We start from the raw sequence: 15005 nt of genomic DNA, 5'->3' as shown, positions 1-15005 counted from the left end.
AGAATGGCAAGTCTTCATCTGAGTACAGGTGAGTTACCACACTTCAAGTCAGAGAATGCCAAGTATTCATCTGAGTACAGGTGAGTTACCACATCTCAAGTCAGAGAATGGCAAGTCTTCATCTGAGTACAGGTGAGTTACCACATCTAAGTCAGAGAATGGCAAGTCTTCATCTGAGTACAGGTGAGTTACCACATCTCAAGTCAGAGAATGGCAAGTCTTCATCTGAGTACAGGTGAGTTACCACATCTCAAGTCAGAGAATGGCAAGTCTTCATCTGAGTACAGGTGAGTTACCACATCTAAGTCAGAGAATGGCAAGTCTTCATCTGAGTACAGGTGAGTTACCACACCTCAAGTCAGAGAATGGCAAGTCTTCATCTGAGTACAGGTGAGTTACCACATCTCAAGTCAGAGAATGCTAAGTCTTCATCTGAGTACAGGAGAGTTACCACACTTCAAGTCAGAGAATGCTAAGTCTTCATCTGAGTACAGGTGAGTTACCACACCTCAAGTCAGAGAATGCTAAGTATTCATCTGAGTACAGGTGAGTTACCACACTTCAAGTCAGAGAATGGCAAGTCTTCATCTGAGTACAGGTGAGTGACTGAACCTCAAGTCAGAGAATGCTAAGTCTTCATCTGAGTACAGGTGAGTTATCACACCTCAAGTCCGAGAATACCCAGTCTTCATCTGAGTACAGGTTAGTTACCACTCCTCAAGTCAGAGAATACCCAGTCTTCATCTGAGTAAAGGTGAGTTACCACAACTCAAGTCAGAGAATGCCAAGTCTTCATCTAAGTACAGGTGAGTTACCACACCTCAAGTCAGAGAATGCCAAGTCTTCATCTGAGTACAAGTGAATTACCACACCTCAAGTCAGAGAATGCCAAGTCTTCATCTGAGTACAGGTGAGTTACCACACTTCAAGTCAGAGAATGCCAAGTCTTCATCTGAGTACAGGTGAGTCACCACATCTCAAATCAGAGAATGCTAAGTCTTCATCTGAGTACAGGTGAGTTACCACACCTCAAGTCAGAGAATGACAAGTATTCATCTGAGTACCGGTGAGTTACCACATCTCAAGTCAGAGAATGCTAAGTCCTCATCTGAGTACAGGAGAGTTACCACACTTCAAGTCAGAGAATGCCAAGTCTTCATCTGAGTACAAGTGAATTACCACACTTCAAGTCAGAGAATGCCAAGTCTTCATCTGAGTGCAGGTGAGTTACCACACTTCAAGTCAGAGAATGCCAAGTCTTCATCTGAGTACAGGTGAGTCACCTCATCTCAAATCAGAGAATGCTTAGTCTTCATATTAGTACAGGTGAGTTACCACACCTCAAGTCAGAGAATGCCAAGTCTTCATCTGAGTACAGGAGAGTTACCACACTTCAAGTCAGAGAATGCCAAGTCTTCATCTGAGTACAGGTGAGTCACCTCATCTCAAATCAGAGAATGCTAAGTCTTCATATGAGTACAGGTGAGTTACCACACCTCAAGTCAGAGAATGCCAAGTATTCATCTGAGTACCGGTGAGTTACCACATCTCAAGTCAGAGAATGCTAAGTCTTCATCTGAGTACAGGTGAGTTACCACACTTCAAGTCAGAGAATGCCAAGTCTTCATCTGAGTACAGGTGAGTTACCACATCTCAAGTCAGAGAATGCCAAGTATTCATCTGAGTACAGGTGAGTTACCACATCTCAAGTCAGAGAATGGCAAGTCTTCATCTGAGTACAGGTGAGTTACCACACTTCAAGTCAGAGAATGCCAAGTATTCATCTGAGTACAGGTGAGTTACCACATCTCAAGTCAGAGAATGGCAAGTCTTCATCTGAGTACAGGTGAGTTACCACATCTAAGTCAGAGAATGGCAAGTCTTCATCTGAGTACAGGTGAGTTACCACATCTCAAGTCAGAGAATGGCAAGTCTTCATCTGAGTACAGGTGAGTTACCACATCTCAAGTCAGAGAATGGCAAGTCTTCATCTGAGTACAGGTGAGTTACCACATCTCAAGTCAGAGAATGGCAAGTCTTCATCTGAGTACAGGTGAGTTACCACACCTCAAGTCAGAGAATGGCAAGTCTTCATCTGAGTACAGGTGAGTTACCACATCTCAAGTCAGAGAATGCTAAGTCTTCATCTGAGTACAGGAGAGTTACCACACTTCAAGTCAGAGAATGCTAAGTCTTCATCTGAGTACAGGTGAGTTACCACACCTCAAGTCAGAGAATGCTAAGTATTCATCTGAGTACAGGTGAGTTACCACACTTCAAGTCAGAGAATGGCAAGTCTTCATCTGAGTACAGGTGAGTGACTGAACCTCAAGTCAGAGAATGCTAAGTCTTCATCTGAGTACAGGTGAGTTACCACACCTCAAGTCAGAGAATACCTAGTCTTCTTGTACAGGTGAGTCACCACACCTCAAGTCAGAGAATGCCAAGTCTTCTTGTACAGGTGAGTCACCACACCTCAAGTCAGAGAATGCCAAGTCTTCTTGTACAGGTGAGTTTCCACACCTCAAGTCAGAGAATGCCAAGTCTTCTTGTACAGGTGAGATGGTCCACACATCTTTGTATGGGTTACATGTCCAACTTAGTCTCAACTTAAACATAAAAACAACAACATAAGCACAGTTGCATTTAAGCTTTAATTTTTATTTGCATAGTGTTTTAGATTAATAATATGTTATTTAAGAATGTTTGTAGTCTTTTGGTCTGAGGTGTTGTTTGTTTAAAGTGATGAGACCTTTTAGATGTTGAATTTTGTGAGAAGAGTGTTTCACAACAGCTGAAATGCTGTGTGTGGTAACATCTTATTTTAATGACATGTAATTAGTATTAAGTGTTTGCTTTGGAAATTAAATTACAAACCATAAAAAAAGAATTCCATCTTTTGTCATTTATTTCATCCTCTGAAGCTCTCATAATAAAAAAAATGCGTAAGTATTCATAAAAAATAACTTTGTTTTAGATTTAATATATTTTAAAGTTTATTTTAATAACAAATACATGTACAGAACTAAATACAAATTGAATAGCAATGAAAACTCCAAATAGCCATGAACTTTTATGCACACATTTATATTCAAAAGTAATAAAACATACTTAATGGGCAAGGAAGGAACAACACTTATAAAACAACTATACTGGCAATGTGTTTATTTATAATATCTTCACCCCCTTTCAGTCACAATGTGGGCAGCAGACCAGCCCTGTCTGAAAGACGCAAGAGCACAGCAGCCACCAGCTCTGTGAAGCTGGGAGGAAGTCATACAGGATTGTCCACTGCTCGCTCCCGGGGAGGGGGGACAACAACGTCAGTGGCGCCAACAGAGCGCACGATTCCCATGTCCAAGACAAAGTCGTGCATGGGGGATGAGGATCTGAAGATCCCAGAGTTACCCACTGAAGGTAGGCTGCGTATATTTGCTTTCCTCTGGGAAAACAGGGCAATATACATTACGCAAAGTATCATCACAGATTAGTCTTGCAGTCCGCACAGGCTTTTCAGGGACTTCACTTTTAATTTTTATTGTATTTTTCATTTAAAGGAAGCCTCTTAGCAAAGTCCAGTTTAGGCAGAAAGTGTCATATCTGATTAGCCTGTGCAGACTGCATTTAACCCGGTATACCCAGAGAGAGGTTCATATGTAATGCATTATGTAGGCAAACTTTATATGCCCTTGTGAATTAATGATTTAGTCTTAGTTGATAATGGAAAGTGTAAAATTTTATTGTTATGTACTTAGTGATGATTAAGCACCAAGATTTTTTTAATTTTTGGGCTGGTTAGCAATGTTCACTTCTGGACGATTGCCCCACTTTATGACTTGTAATGAATACATTGTTTTTACATATGAGGATTGTTCTGTTCTAGAAGATGGACTTATTTATGACTTGACATGAATACGTTGTGTATAATAGAGACCCATACCAAGGATGAGGATGAGATAGGGATTGCAACCCCTGACCTTGTGATCCCCTACAAGCAGCAAGACCTGGTGGTGGAGGGGGAAGGGTTCATGGGGCAGTACCAGCCCCTCACTAGGGCCAGCCTGGAGGAGAAACTGGAGAAAGAGTGAGTGAACCGAGATGAATTCATTTCATACTGTAGTGTGTGTACTTTAGTTTATCTGACAATGACATTTTATCAACTTAGTCTGACTTGGATTAATCTGGGCTTAATGCATGGGCATAAAGTGTCATCCCAGATTAGCTTTTGGAGTTGGCACAGGCTAATCAAAGGTGACACTTTTGACATACACTCAAATTTTCATTAAGAAGTGTCTTCCTTTACAAAAAAATATCAATAATAGCAAAAAGTGTCATCCCTGATTAGCCTGTGTGGACTTCACAGGCTAATCAGGGATGACACTTTCAGATCTGCGTTAAGCCCAGTGTTTCCATAATGTAGCTCAATGGACTAGTGTGTTTTTTTACCAAAATGTCTTCTAAAATCATGTGTTTACTATCAACAGTGTTAACCAAATGTTTTTCGAGGAATGCATTGTTATAATTTTTTCTATATTGTCAAGTAGGATATTACTTTCTTTGACAATTTTTTTTCCACACAGTTGACCTTAACCTTATTTTCTTAGACCATAAAGTAAAAGAGATGATGCTTCTCTAAGTCACCTCACACATTGACTTAGGCCTAAAAAAAAAATCGTTTGTTTCCACTGACATGGCCAAAAAAATTAGGGTAGGTAGGTAGGCAAATAATTTTATTTTTAAAAATATTTTTTTTTTTAGAAATTGTCGTACATGGTGCATTTTCTTCTCATGTTTTGTGTATAACTGTATGTACAATAAATTTGATGATGTCTGTAATGCTATATGACTATATTTAAATGCTTTTATGAAATAAAAACTTGCTGTTCATTAATATTGAATGTGTTGCTTTCCTTAATTCCGAGTTTAATGTTGACTTCTGGCAACGGCTTAAATATACCATTTTATGACCAATAAAAGGCATAACTATAACAAGTCACAGAGAGCTTGACCCTCAGTGTCTATAGGGATTCAGTGTTGTTATACTTTCTGGTCCTTTGGGTTCATGCAGTGTATTCTATATTATTTATTATTTATAATATATTAAATACCTCAAAAGCAGTGCTACGGGAACGCCAGTGGTGTTGCATTTAACATTATCACCATGGAAAGACCCAATCAAACCGGATGTGCTTTTATATTTCTTGGATGCAGTTAATGTTCCCAAAGGACCACATTTTCAGATTATATTATGTACTGGTGGCGTGGGGTCTATCTACCCATGAATTTCAGGAACAGAACAGAAAATTTATTACGACTTGTATTATATACATACAATTACACACACAAAAATCAATAAACAATCACAAAATCAAATCACACCAAGCACAGAAAAGCAGAAATTTAATGATATAAAGAGAGGCTAAACAATTATTTAGACGGGCTATTCACAAACAAATCAAAATTATATACCTGAAGAAAAAAAATCCTCTAAAAAAACAACAAATTCCAGCCCTTTGAAAAAATCGAGCAGGGGTTCCCCATGGGACCATGCCAGCATAGTTCAACCCCCCATCCCTTCACCCAACTTTATCCCAAGTCATACAAAGTTTTAATATTTTATAAATAAGTGGGTGGGGTAATACGAAACTACTGCACAATATAAATAAACATATACCGATTCTAACATGATATATACCTGTTTAAAATATATTTAATAATAAAGATACTGTAAAATTGACACGTTTGCAACTGCTTTAATGTAGGCCTACCTTCGATCTCAAAACTTTCAGCCGATTTTGACATGTCCGTCTTACACTTCCCTGTGTAAGTGACAGTTTTGTCTCGAGAGTGATGTTCCTGGAATAAATCGTCCATCTGCTTTGAGTGAGAAACATTTTTTATTAGTTTTTGCTCCTCCAGATGTTTGCATTTGAAAAATGTTATCGCAAGAACTGACGATGCTGCATTCGACGTGCTAGCGCTGGGCGCCGCCATCTTGTTTATGTTGAAAGTTTAATGTACGGCGCCGATAACGTTGAACGCTTATTGAGTGCGCCGAAAAATACGCGGTCCGATTTTTTTCGAATTTTGGGCTCAAAAAAGATTAGGACCGGCGGCAAAAAATTAGGTAGGGTCGGGCCACCGGAAACAAACAACTTTTTTTGTTACGCCTTAGCAGTGTGCTCTTACACATGTATATGGGCCATGCTCTGTGAAATGGGGGTTTAATGCATGCGTGTAAAGAGTCGTCCCTGGGCCCGTATTCACCAACCGATTCTTAGACTTAAGAATAAAGAATAGACTTGGAACCAAGAAAAATGTGTTCAGTGTTTGAATATATACAGGCCTCCACTGGTGATTATGTCATTAACAAAATGTTCTATATGAAGAATAATATAGATAGAGATGTTTACTGCAGAGTTTGACTCATAATTAAAGAAATTCTTGAATATTCTTATTTAAACAATTTTCTTTATTCTTAGACTTAAATCCAAGAATTGTTTGGTGAATATGGGCCCAGATTAGCCTGTGCAGTCAGCAGGGACAACCGTGTCAAGAAAGTCTCTTCTTAGCAAAAGTCCAGTTTAGACGAAAAGTGTCATCCCTGATTAGCCTGTGCGGACTGCACAGGATAATCTGGGACGACACATTATTCACATGCAAAAAAACAAACTTTTCACAAAGCACAGCCCATATATATATTGGTACTGAAGAATTTTGATATTTTATTCACATGTGAACATCCACATCGCTTATGTTCTCTTCATGCTGCACAACTCATGAACAAATCAATATGAGCCCAACTTTGTAAAAAACATGGCTTCATAAGTGTGGGTAAAGTGTCATCCCAGATTAGCCTGTGCAGTTTCCACAGGCTAATCAGGGATAACTCTTTCTGCCTAAATTTGATTCTTGCTTACACGATACTTCTTTAAAACGAAAAACCATAGAGATGAATATACTGTTACTGGTTTGATTGACTTCACAAGCAGATATTGAAGGACACTTTGTGCACATGCATTAATCTCTGTTTACCCAGCGCACAAACTCATATCTTTGACCTTTAGAAGAACTTAATTTACCTTTTGCATGCTGGGAAATTTGTCGTCTGCTAAAATGTCATCTGCTGAATTTGTAAACTTAGCATTTTCTTCGATTTTTTTCAAAGAATACTATCAGAATAGCAAATAGTTTATATCCTGATGAGACGCCACATTCTGTGGCGTCTCATCTGGATCAAAACTGTTTGCAAAGGCCTTCAAAATTCGGTTCTAGCACTTAAAGAGTTAAAATCCCCCCCTGTGTGTGTTTTCAGTGAGCACTTCCAGGGTATGCTGAAGGTGACCTCGGGGCTACTGAAGGAGTCCCTAGAGGAGATCGAGGCCTACTGTGAGTTCAACAAATGGCTCAATGAGATACACCAGTTCAGCAAACGTTGGACCGAGAAGTCTGTACGAGAGTACAAGGGCGAGGCTGCCTTCACCATTGAGGTAAATTTCCATCTAAAGAAGTCAAGTGTATTCACCATTGTGGTAAATTTCAGTCTTAAGACGTCAAGGGTATTCACCATTGTGGTAAATTTCAGTCTTAAGACGTCAAGGGTATTCACCATTGTGGTAAATTTCAGTCTTAAGACGTTGAGGGTATTCACCATTGTGGTAAATTTCAGTCTTAAGACGTCAAGGGTATTCACCATTGTGGTAAATTTCAGTCTTAAGACGTCAAGGGTATTCACCATTGTGGTAAATTTCAGTCTTAAGACGTCAAGGGTATTCACCATTGTGGTAAATTTCAGTCTTAAGACGTCGAGGGTATTCACCATTGTGGTAAATTTCAGTCTTAAGACGTCAAGGGTATTCACCATTGTGGTAAATTTCAGTCTTAAGATGTCGAGGGTATTCACCATTGTGGTAAATTTCAGTCTTAAGACGTCAAGGGTATTCACCATTGTGGTAAATTTCAGTCTTAAGACGTCAAGGGTATTCACCATTGTGGTAAATTTCAGTCTTAAGAAGTCAATTGTATTCACCATTTAGTTAAATTTTTATGTTTGCGGTTCTTTCTTCTGAATTAAAATGCATTTTTTTTCAGTTTAGGCAAGGAATTCAATTTATTTGGACATATCTGCTGCAAGTTCTACATTTTAATTGGAAGTTTGATAATATGTTTAATTTGATAAATATGAAATCTTTTGGTTTGCGATATTTTGACATGGTGCACAACAAATCAAATTTGAACAAGGTTACAACTGTGTAACTGAACCAATGTACCTGGTTATAAAATTTACCACATAGTGTAATAAACAATAGATTTTAACTGGGATAATTTACCTCAGATTTCAATAAAATTGTTAAGAACCTGTGTTATAAAAGCATCTGATTTAAACTTCAAATTGTTATAGAATTGTTATTAATACAGTTCTAATGCTGCTGAAATGACATAGCATTTGTATACATCATTACAAGATAATGTGTTCCAAATATATTTGGAAATATTTCCTGAAATTTGCGTAATTTATATGACTTAATTTGCAATCCAAAACTCATGCATTTAATTGTTCACTTAACGGAACTTAACAAATTCTAGCTACAGTTAAATAGGTTTTGTGCAATTCATGTAAATCCTTTTTTCTGAATAAAAGGGTGCGAAAATTAAACTTCTTATCCAATGTCACGTCATCCTAATTGAAAGCTTTCGATTTTAATATGTGATTGCTGAAGTGGCGCAAAGACCGATGAGTTCTTTACTGTTGAGGTTATTTGTACAAAGTATGGCAAACATTTTCTCTAAATTACAGACAGTTATTGTATGCACCTCTATATGGGGGTATTTATTTGAGTTCTGATTGGCTGATAAGATAATTGAAAGGAATTTGATAAACTGAAATGAATGATCGTTTTTAGGTGTTTTGCCATTATGTTAAAGTCTTTGATGATTTTCACAAAATCTCCTGACTTTGGCCAGGCATATTTATCATAATGTAAATTAAGTGTTTATAGCAGCAAGTTGAAGTTTTGGTTGACAGTTGTCAGATGTCATCGTGTCATATTTTTCTAACAGCACAAGTCTCAAGACAAAACTCCGCCAGTTGTTTGAGGTTCATGTTGTCATCTTTGTCTAAAACCGAAAGTGAACAGAGCTCTGACAAATGTCATAGGTTCATTTTGTCATCATTTTCTTACAGCAAAACTCAACGAAGCTCTATCAATGGTATGAAAACCATCTTGTCATGTTTTCTTACAGCAAAAGTTAACGGAGTTGCGCCAGTGGTCAGAGAAGGTGCGCAACTTTGACCACAGTTTTCACACGAGCAATGGCCTGTTCTTTGTGGACTGTGGCCACATTCATGACATCCTGCTGCCACGGCTCAATGAGATCTACTCAGAGCTGGTCACCTTCGTGGCAGAGGAGGCCAAGTGTCTTGCCAACAACTTCTGTGCCGACATGAAGACTGTCATTGAAGTGAGTCATATTTGTGAACATGTACTGATATCTCTATAGTTACTGTAAAGAAATTGAAGTGAGTTATATGTGTAGATGCGTACCAATGTATGTCTATAGTTACTAGAAAGAATTCTAAGTTAGTGTTTAATTCAGATTTGTTAATTTTGAAAACTTTAAACATATACTGGTATATCTAAAAAGAATACTAGGCTATTATTGAATACAGAAAAAAATATCTTGTGAGGCTTAAAAAAACTTAAAGCATGCATCTTGAAGAGTGGTTCAGGTTTTTGTGAAGAGCTAATAAACTTATCAGTGTTAAACACTTACCTGGTATTCCACCATCTTTCACAGTTTTTCTGTCTTTTTTTGGTTAGTAAACAAAAGAAAATGGCTGAAAACAGCACTTAAGTTATTATCATATGAAATAGCAGTAATAGTTTTATAATTTTAACAGAGATTTATGTTACTTTTTGCACGGTTCAATGCATATTGTCACCTAACCTGACTCTGATGTTTTAAATAAGTTGTTCACTTGCGACAATATTTATATTAAATAATGGCCATGCTAGTCAAGGGCACTGAATGTAGTAAACAGTGAAACTATTCTATGCTAAAAGTTGTTGGTTAATTCTCATTGTTTTCTAAGTTTGAAGTTGGTCGCGTGAGCGGCCAGCTAAATTTACAGAGCATATTTTGCAAATCAGTATGTGCTTAGAAGCCTTAAGTACGGTAAGAACCACAACTCACTCTGCAAGGGACGATTACTGCTGTCTGTCTGCAGCAGACGACAAATGTTTCTAACCTAGCAGTGAGTGTATATACCCTCTAGCAGTGAGTTTATATACCAGCTTGTAAGTCGACATTGACCAGTCTAGTGTTTATCATTAAAATCTGTACATATTGGCTGCTTTCAGGGAAAACGGGGCTTAATGCAGGTCAAATAAGATTAGCCTGTGCACACTGATTAGCCTGTGCAATGTGCACAAGCTAATCAAGTTCGACAACAGCGAACAACTAAAGTGCCTTCAGCGCTTTGATTATTTGTCTTCTCTGCTATGCCAGGAATACCCTTTTTTTGTCCCCTAACGGTGAAACCGGAGGGGACTTATGGTTTGCGCTCTGTGTGTCAGTCTGTCTGTCAGTCTGTCAGTCCGTCACTGACTTTTCTGGATCCTGCGATAACTTAAAAAATTCTTCATATTTTTTCATGAAACTTTAAACATGGACAGATGGCAATATGGAGATTATGCACGTCAATTCATTTTGTCCCTACGTCAAAAATTGTGGTTGCTATGGCAACAAAGGTAAAAAAAAAAAACCAATATTTACTGACAATGGTGGAGTTTCACCGGTAGGGGTCCATATTGCTTGGCAATCTCTTGTTATGTATTATGATGACTATAAACTTTGTAAGTTGTGACATGTTTACTGTTAACTTGGCATAATTATCAACAGAGTTATATATTATATTTTCATGTCTTCTCATGTTTGCATTATATTTATAATTGTAATTCACTGTGATAACATGTAAGATTGAGCCAGTCTTTGGGAAAACCGGGCTTCATGCATGGAGTTTTCCTTTATAAGTAAGTCTCTTCTAAATGAACACCTAGTTAAGGCGGATAGTATTGTGTGGACTGCATAGGCTAATCTTGCTTATGCATATACAGCCTGGGTTATAACAGTGACGGGCTCACTTGTCTTCACTATTGGCTTGCCATACTTTTAACAAGTCTGTTTTCTATTGTGTTCATCAGAACATGAAGAACAAACAGCCCAGTGTGGACTTGTTTGCCACGTATGCCAAGAACTACAACCAGTACAAAAAGAACACCACCTCCTACCAGCAGAAAGTCGAGTATATCAAGTCACTGTATGAGGTAAGAAGGCTTCTTGATATTTTAGCTTGGCGTTTTCAGAGACCTTTCACTAGGTCAAAGGTCAAGGTCACTGTGACCTCTAAGAAAAAAAAGAAAAAAAAATCTGACAAGCTTTCATTTATTCAAAACTGCACCCGTAGCCGAGCGTAGCACCCGTTATGCGGTGCTCTTGTTTTTATTTGTGTTCACTGTTTTAGCTCACCTGAGCACATTGTGCTCATGTTGAGCTTTTGTGATCGCCTTTTGTCCCTCGTGCGGTGAGGGGCGTTAACATTTGCCTTGTTAACACTCTAGAGGCCACATTTATTGTCTGTTCATCATTAAATTTGGTCAGAAGATTTGTGCCAATGATATCTTGAACGAGTTTGAAAATGGTTCCAGTTGTTTGAAAAACATGCCCGACAGAGGGCCTTGTGATTTCCTGATATGGCTATAGAAAAAACTTATTAACACTCTAGATGCCACATTTTTTGTCTGAACATCATGAGACTTGGTCAGACAATTTCATTTTATTTGTCTCAATGATATTTTTGACGAGTTTGAAAATGGTTCTGGTCTGTTGAAAAATATGGCCACCAGGGAGCGGGGAATTTTTTCGTTACATGGCTATATATGGCTTAGTAAAACCATGCCCGATCATCATGAAACTTTGTCAGAAGATTTGTCCCAATGATTTCTTGGACGATTTCGTAAATGGTTACGGTTGGATGAAAAACATGGCCGCCAGGGGGCGGGGCATTTTTACTTATATGGCTTTACAATTATTGTCCAATCTTCATGAAACTTGGTCAGAATATTTGTATTAATGATTTCTTAGATGAGTTTAAAAATGGTTCTGGTCTCTTGAAAAAACATGGCTACCAGAGAGCGGGGAATTTATCCTTGTATGGCTATAGTAAAACCTTGTTAAGACTCTAAAAGTTACAGTTATAATCCACTCTTTATGAAACTTGGTCTTAGCATTTGTTCTAATGATATCTTGGGCTGCACAGAACATGTCAGTTCCTTTGTATCTCAGGTGAGCAAGTTTGGTCCTTTTAGGCCCAATTGTTCACAAAATGTCACATATACAATTCCAGTAACAAATCGTTGTGTTTTTCTTTAAGATCTATGGGAAGAAAGTGCTTGTTACCTAAAATTATAATTTCTGGCATTACAGTCATTTGGCAGTATTTAAACAATAAAAACCAACATGTGTGGAACATTTGGTTGTATTTTGAATAGGACTGAGTTAAAGAATGAATAGGACTAAGTTAAATAACTAAATATGAGTTATGTTTGTTATGGTTTGGGACTTTGGTGAAGCTATGACTTTAAAAAACATGTTTTTCTGCCTGCGTCTTAAATCTGGCAAGATGCATTTTCTTAGATGTTACATGACATATGACCTATTTTATTGCTATGTTTAAAAGAGGGTATAATATCATAACAAAATTACACCATACTTGCAAAATCTCAAATCTTGTGTTTTGGCATGGGGCCCTTGATAACGTTTACTTTACTTAGATTTACATGACAACACTAATTACCAAGTCTTATATGCATTGAAAGTTTCAGGTGATTTATATGGGGCTTTTTTTATGCCCCCGATAGGGTGGCATATAGCAGTTGAATTGTCCGTCAGTCTGTCTGTCTGTCCGTCCGTCCGAAAACTTTAACATTGGCCATAACTTTTGCAATATTGAAGAAAGCAACTTGATATTTGGCATGCATGTGTATCTCACATTTTGAGTGGTGAAAGGTCAAGGTCATCCTTCAAGGTCAAAATTTAAAAAACACAATCCAAGGGAAGTAATAAGCTATAAAAGGGAGATAATTTCTAAACCTGCCAAATGATATATTTAAATTTTATTATAGGGGGCGTTGTGTTTCTGACAAACACATCTCTTGTTTCTAAATATAACTACAGACATTTTTCCAGTGTCTCAATTCATATGCATTCACTTAGAAGTTACATTACATGCCGTTATCACCTATATAATTGCTGTAGTTAAAAGAGGTTAAACTATGAATCAGGTGATCCGTATGAGCTACCGTCAGCTGACTACTGATGAGGAGAAGTATGAGGAGAACGTGTGGGCCTCCTGGGAGGCCTTCCTGCTACAGATGCAGGACGCCTCGGAGTTCGTGAACACACAGACGCCTCTCATGACCCAGCTGCTAGAGGACACTTACCAGGTAGGGGCTGTACAGAGTATAGTTATGATTTGAGCCTCGATCTGTGAAAATAGGGTTTATTGCATGTGCCTCGTTAATTGTCCTCCCAGATTAACCTGTACAGTCCAAACAGGCTAATCAGGGGCTATACTTTCTGCCTAAACTGGATTTTTGTTTAGAAGACTTTCTTTGAAAAATAAAATCCATTGAAGTGGAAAGTGTCGTCCTTGATTTGCCTGTGCGGTCTGCATCTGGGATGACACTTTAACCACATGCATTAATCCCAGTCTTCTTATGTAGGCTTTATGTATGCCTTGTTATATTTTCTATTTTGGGAAGGGAGGGGATTATTTTCTTGTTCTCATTCTGTCTTATCCAAAGTTTAAGGACAAATTGTGGTTAAATGTTAAATGTGTGTAGTTTCAGTTATGGGATTAAGGTCAGTTTTGCATGAAACAAAGGGCATGAAGACAGATTCCAATAAAATCAATATAAATACCTAACATAAGAAATGATAAAAGTTGATCCTGAGTGTTTATGCTGCTTTGAAACGTGTACCTTTATGTAAAATTTCATATATTGTTTAATAACATGAGGCCCTGATTTGTATGTATACTTTTCTTTCTTTCTTAGTTGTTAGCTGGCATTTTTACGTTTAGAATTAATAACTTTAATTTATACATTTATATTTTGTTTTTGTTTGAATTGCCTTTCGTGGATTTAAGTGCAATCAAAATACTCTAAATAATAATTATTATTTATTTTCATTATTTATTGAAAACAAAATTTTAAAAATATAACATTTGAAATGTATGTTTCTATTTCTTTCTATATCGATGGATTCCACCACCTCAAAGTACTATGAGTAATATACAATAACTTGATCATTTAGAAAAAAAAAAGTAAATTTGTTGTTGTTGTTAATTGTGTTAAGTTTATTGTGCAGCTTTAATATATTATGGCAGGTATTTGTCATTTTCATGATTCATCATAAGCTGTATATTAAAGTGATATTATGGGCATTTTTCACTGTTGAATTGAGCTGAACAGAATTAACAGGTCAAAAGAGTTAATTAAAATGTGGTTACTTACCAATTAAGTGCAACTCATCTTGCTACCAGTTGTTTATAAAAATATATTATATTCGATATTTTACATGACTTGTGAGTCCTCTAAGCCGAAATGATCCGTAAAACAAAATAGTGTCTTTGTGTCGTATGAACGAATCTGCATAAAACTCAATTTAGATTCTCATTGTATCATTTCTGTTGTCAGTTGTCAAAAGGAAAGTACGGTTGATATTCAAATGCATTATTTTTCTCTTTCCGGGATATTGTTTTAGTATGTTGATGCTGCATTAACAAATATAAGTGTATATGAAGTGAAAACACCAAAAATAAACAACGGTTGCGATAGACACCTATAAACTGTTAGATGCCCATAATATAACTTTAAAACTGCCTTGAATTTTTTGTATAACAGACCTATTACATGTTAGTTATTATAAGTACAGTAAATTTA

The 15005-nt window shown here is 37.2% G+C and overlaps 1 protein-coding gene across 2 annotated transcripts in view; it reads left to right on the top strand.

Annotated features, from left to right (window-relative positions):
• Positions 1-15005, top strand: part of LOC127855398 (dynein heavy chain domain-containing protein 1-like) — a 269484-nt gene that overhangs the window by 29817 nt on the left and 224662 nt on the right. For both annotated transcript variants that reach the window (XM_052390924.1, XM_052390922.1), the window contains exons 17-22: positions 3194-3417; positions 3931-4084; positions 7316-7490; positions 9244-9462; positions 11205-11327; positions 13344-13505. In XM_052390924.1, the coding sequence (XP_052246884.1) occupies positions 3194-3417; positions 3931-4084; positions 7316-7490; positions 9244-9462; positions 11205-11327; positions 13344-13505 (1057 nt within the window). The remainder of the gene's footprint in view (positions 1-3193; positions 3418-3930; positions 4085-7315; positions 7491-9243; positions 9463-11204; positions 11328-13343; positions 13506-15005) is intronic.

The sequence above is a fragment of the Dreissena polymorpha genome, chromosome 13, assembly GCF_020536995.1.
Source record: "Dreissena polymorpha isolate Duluth1 chromosome 13, UMN_Dpol_1.0, whole genome shotgun sequence".
Lineage (NCBI taxonomy): Eukaryota > Metazoa > Mollusca > Bivalvia > Myida > Dreissenidae > Dreissena > Dreissena polymorpha.
This window is presented reverse-complemented; position numbering and strand designations above follow the sequence as displayed.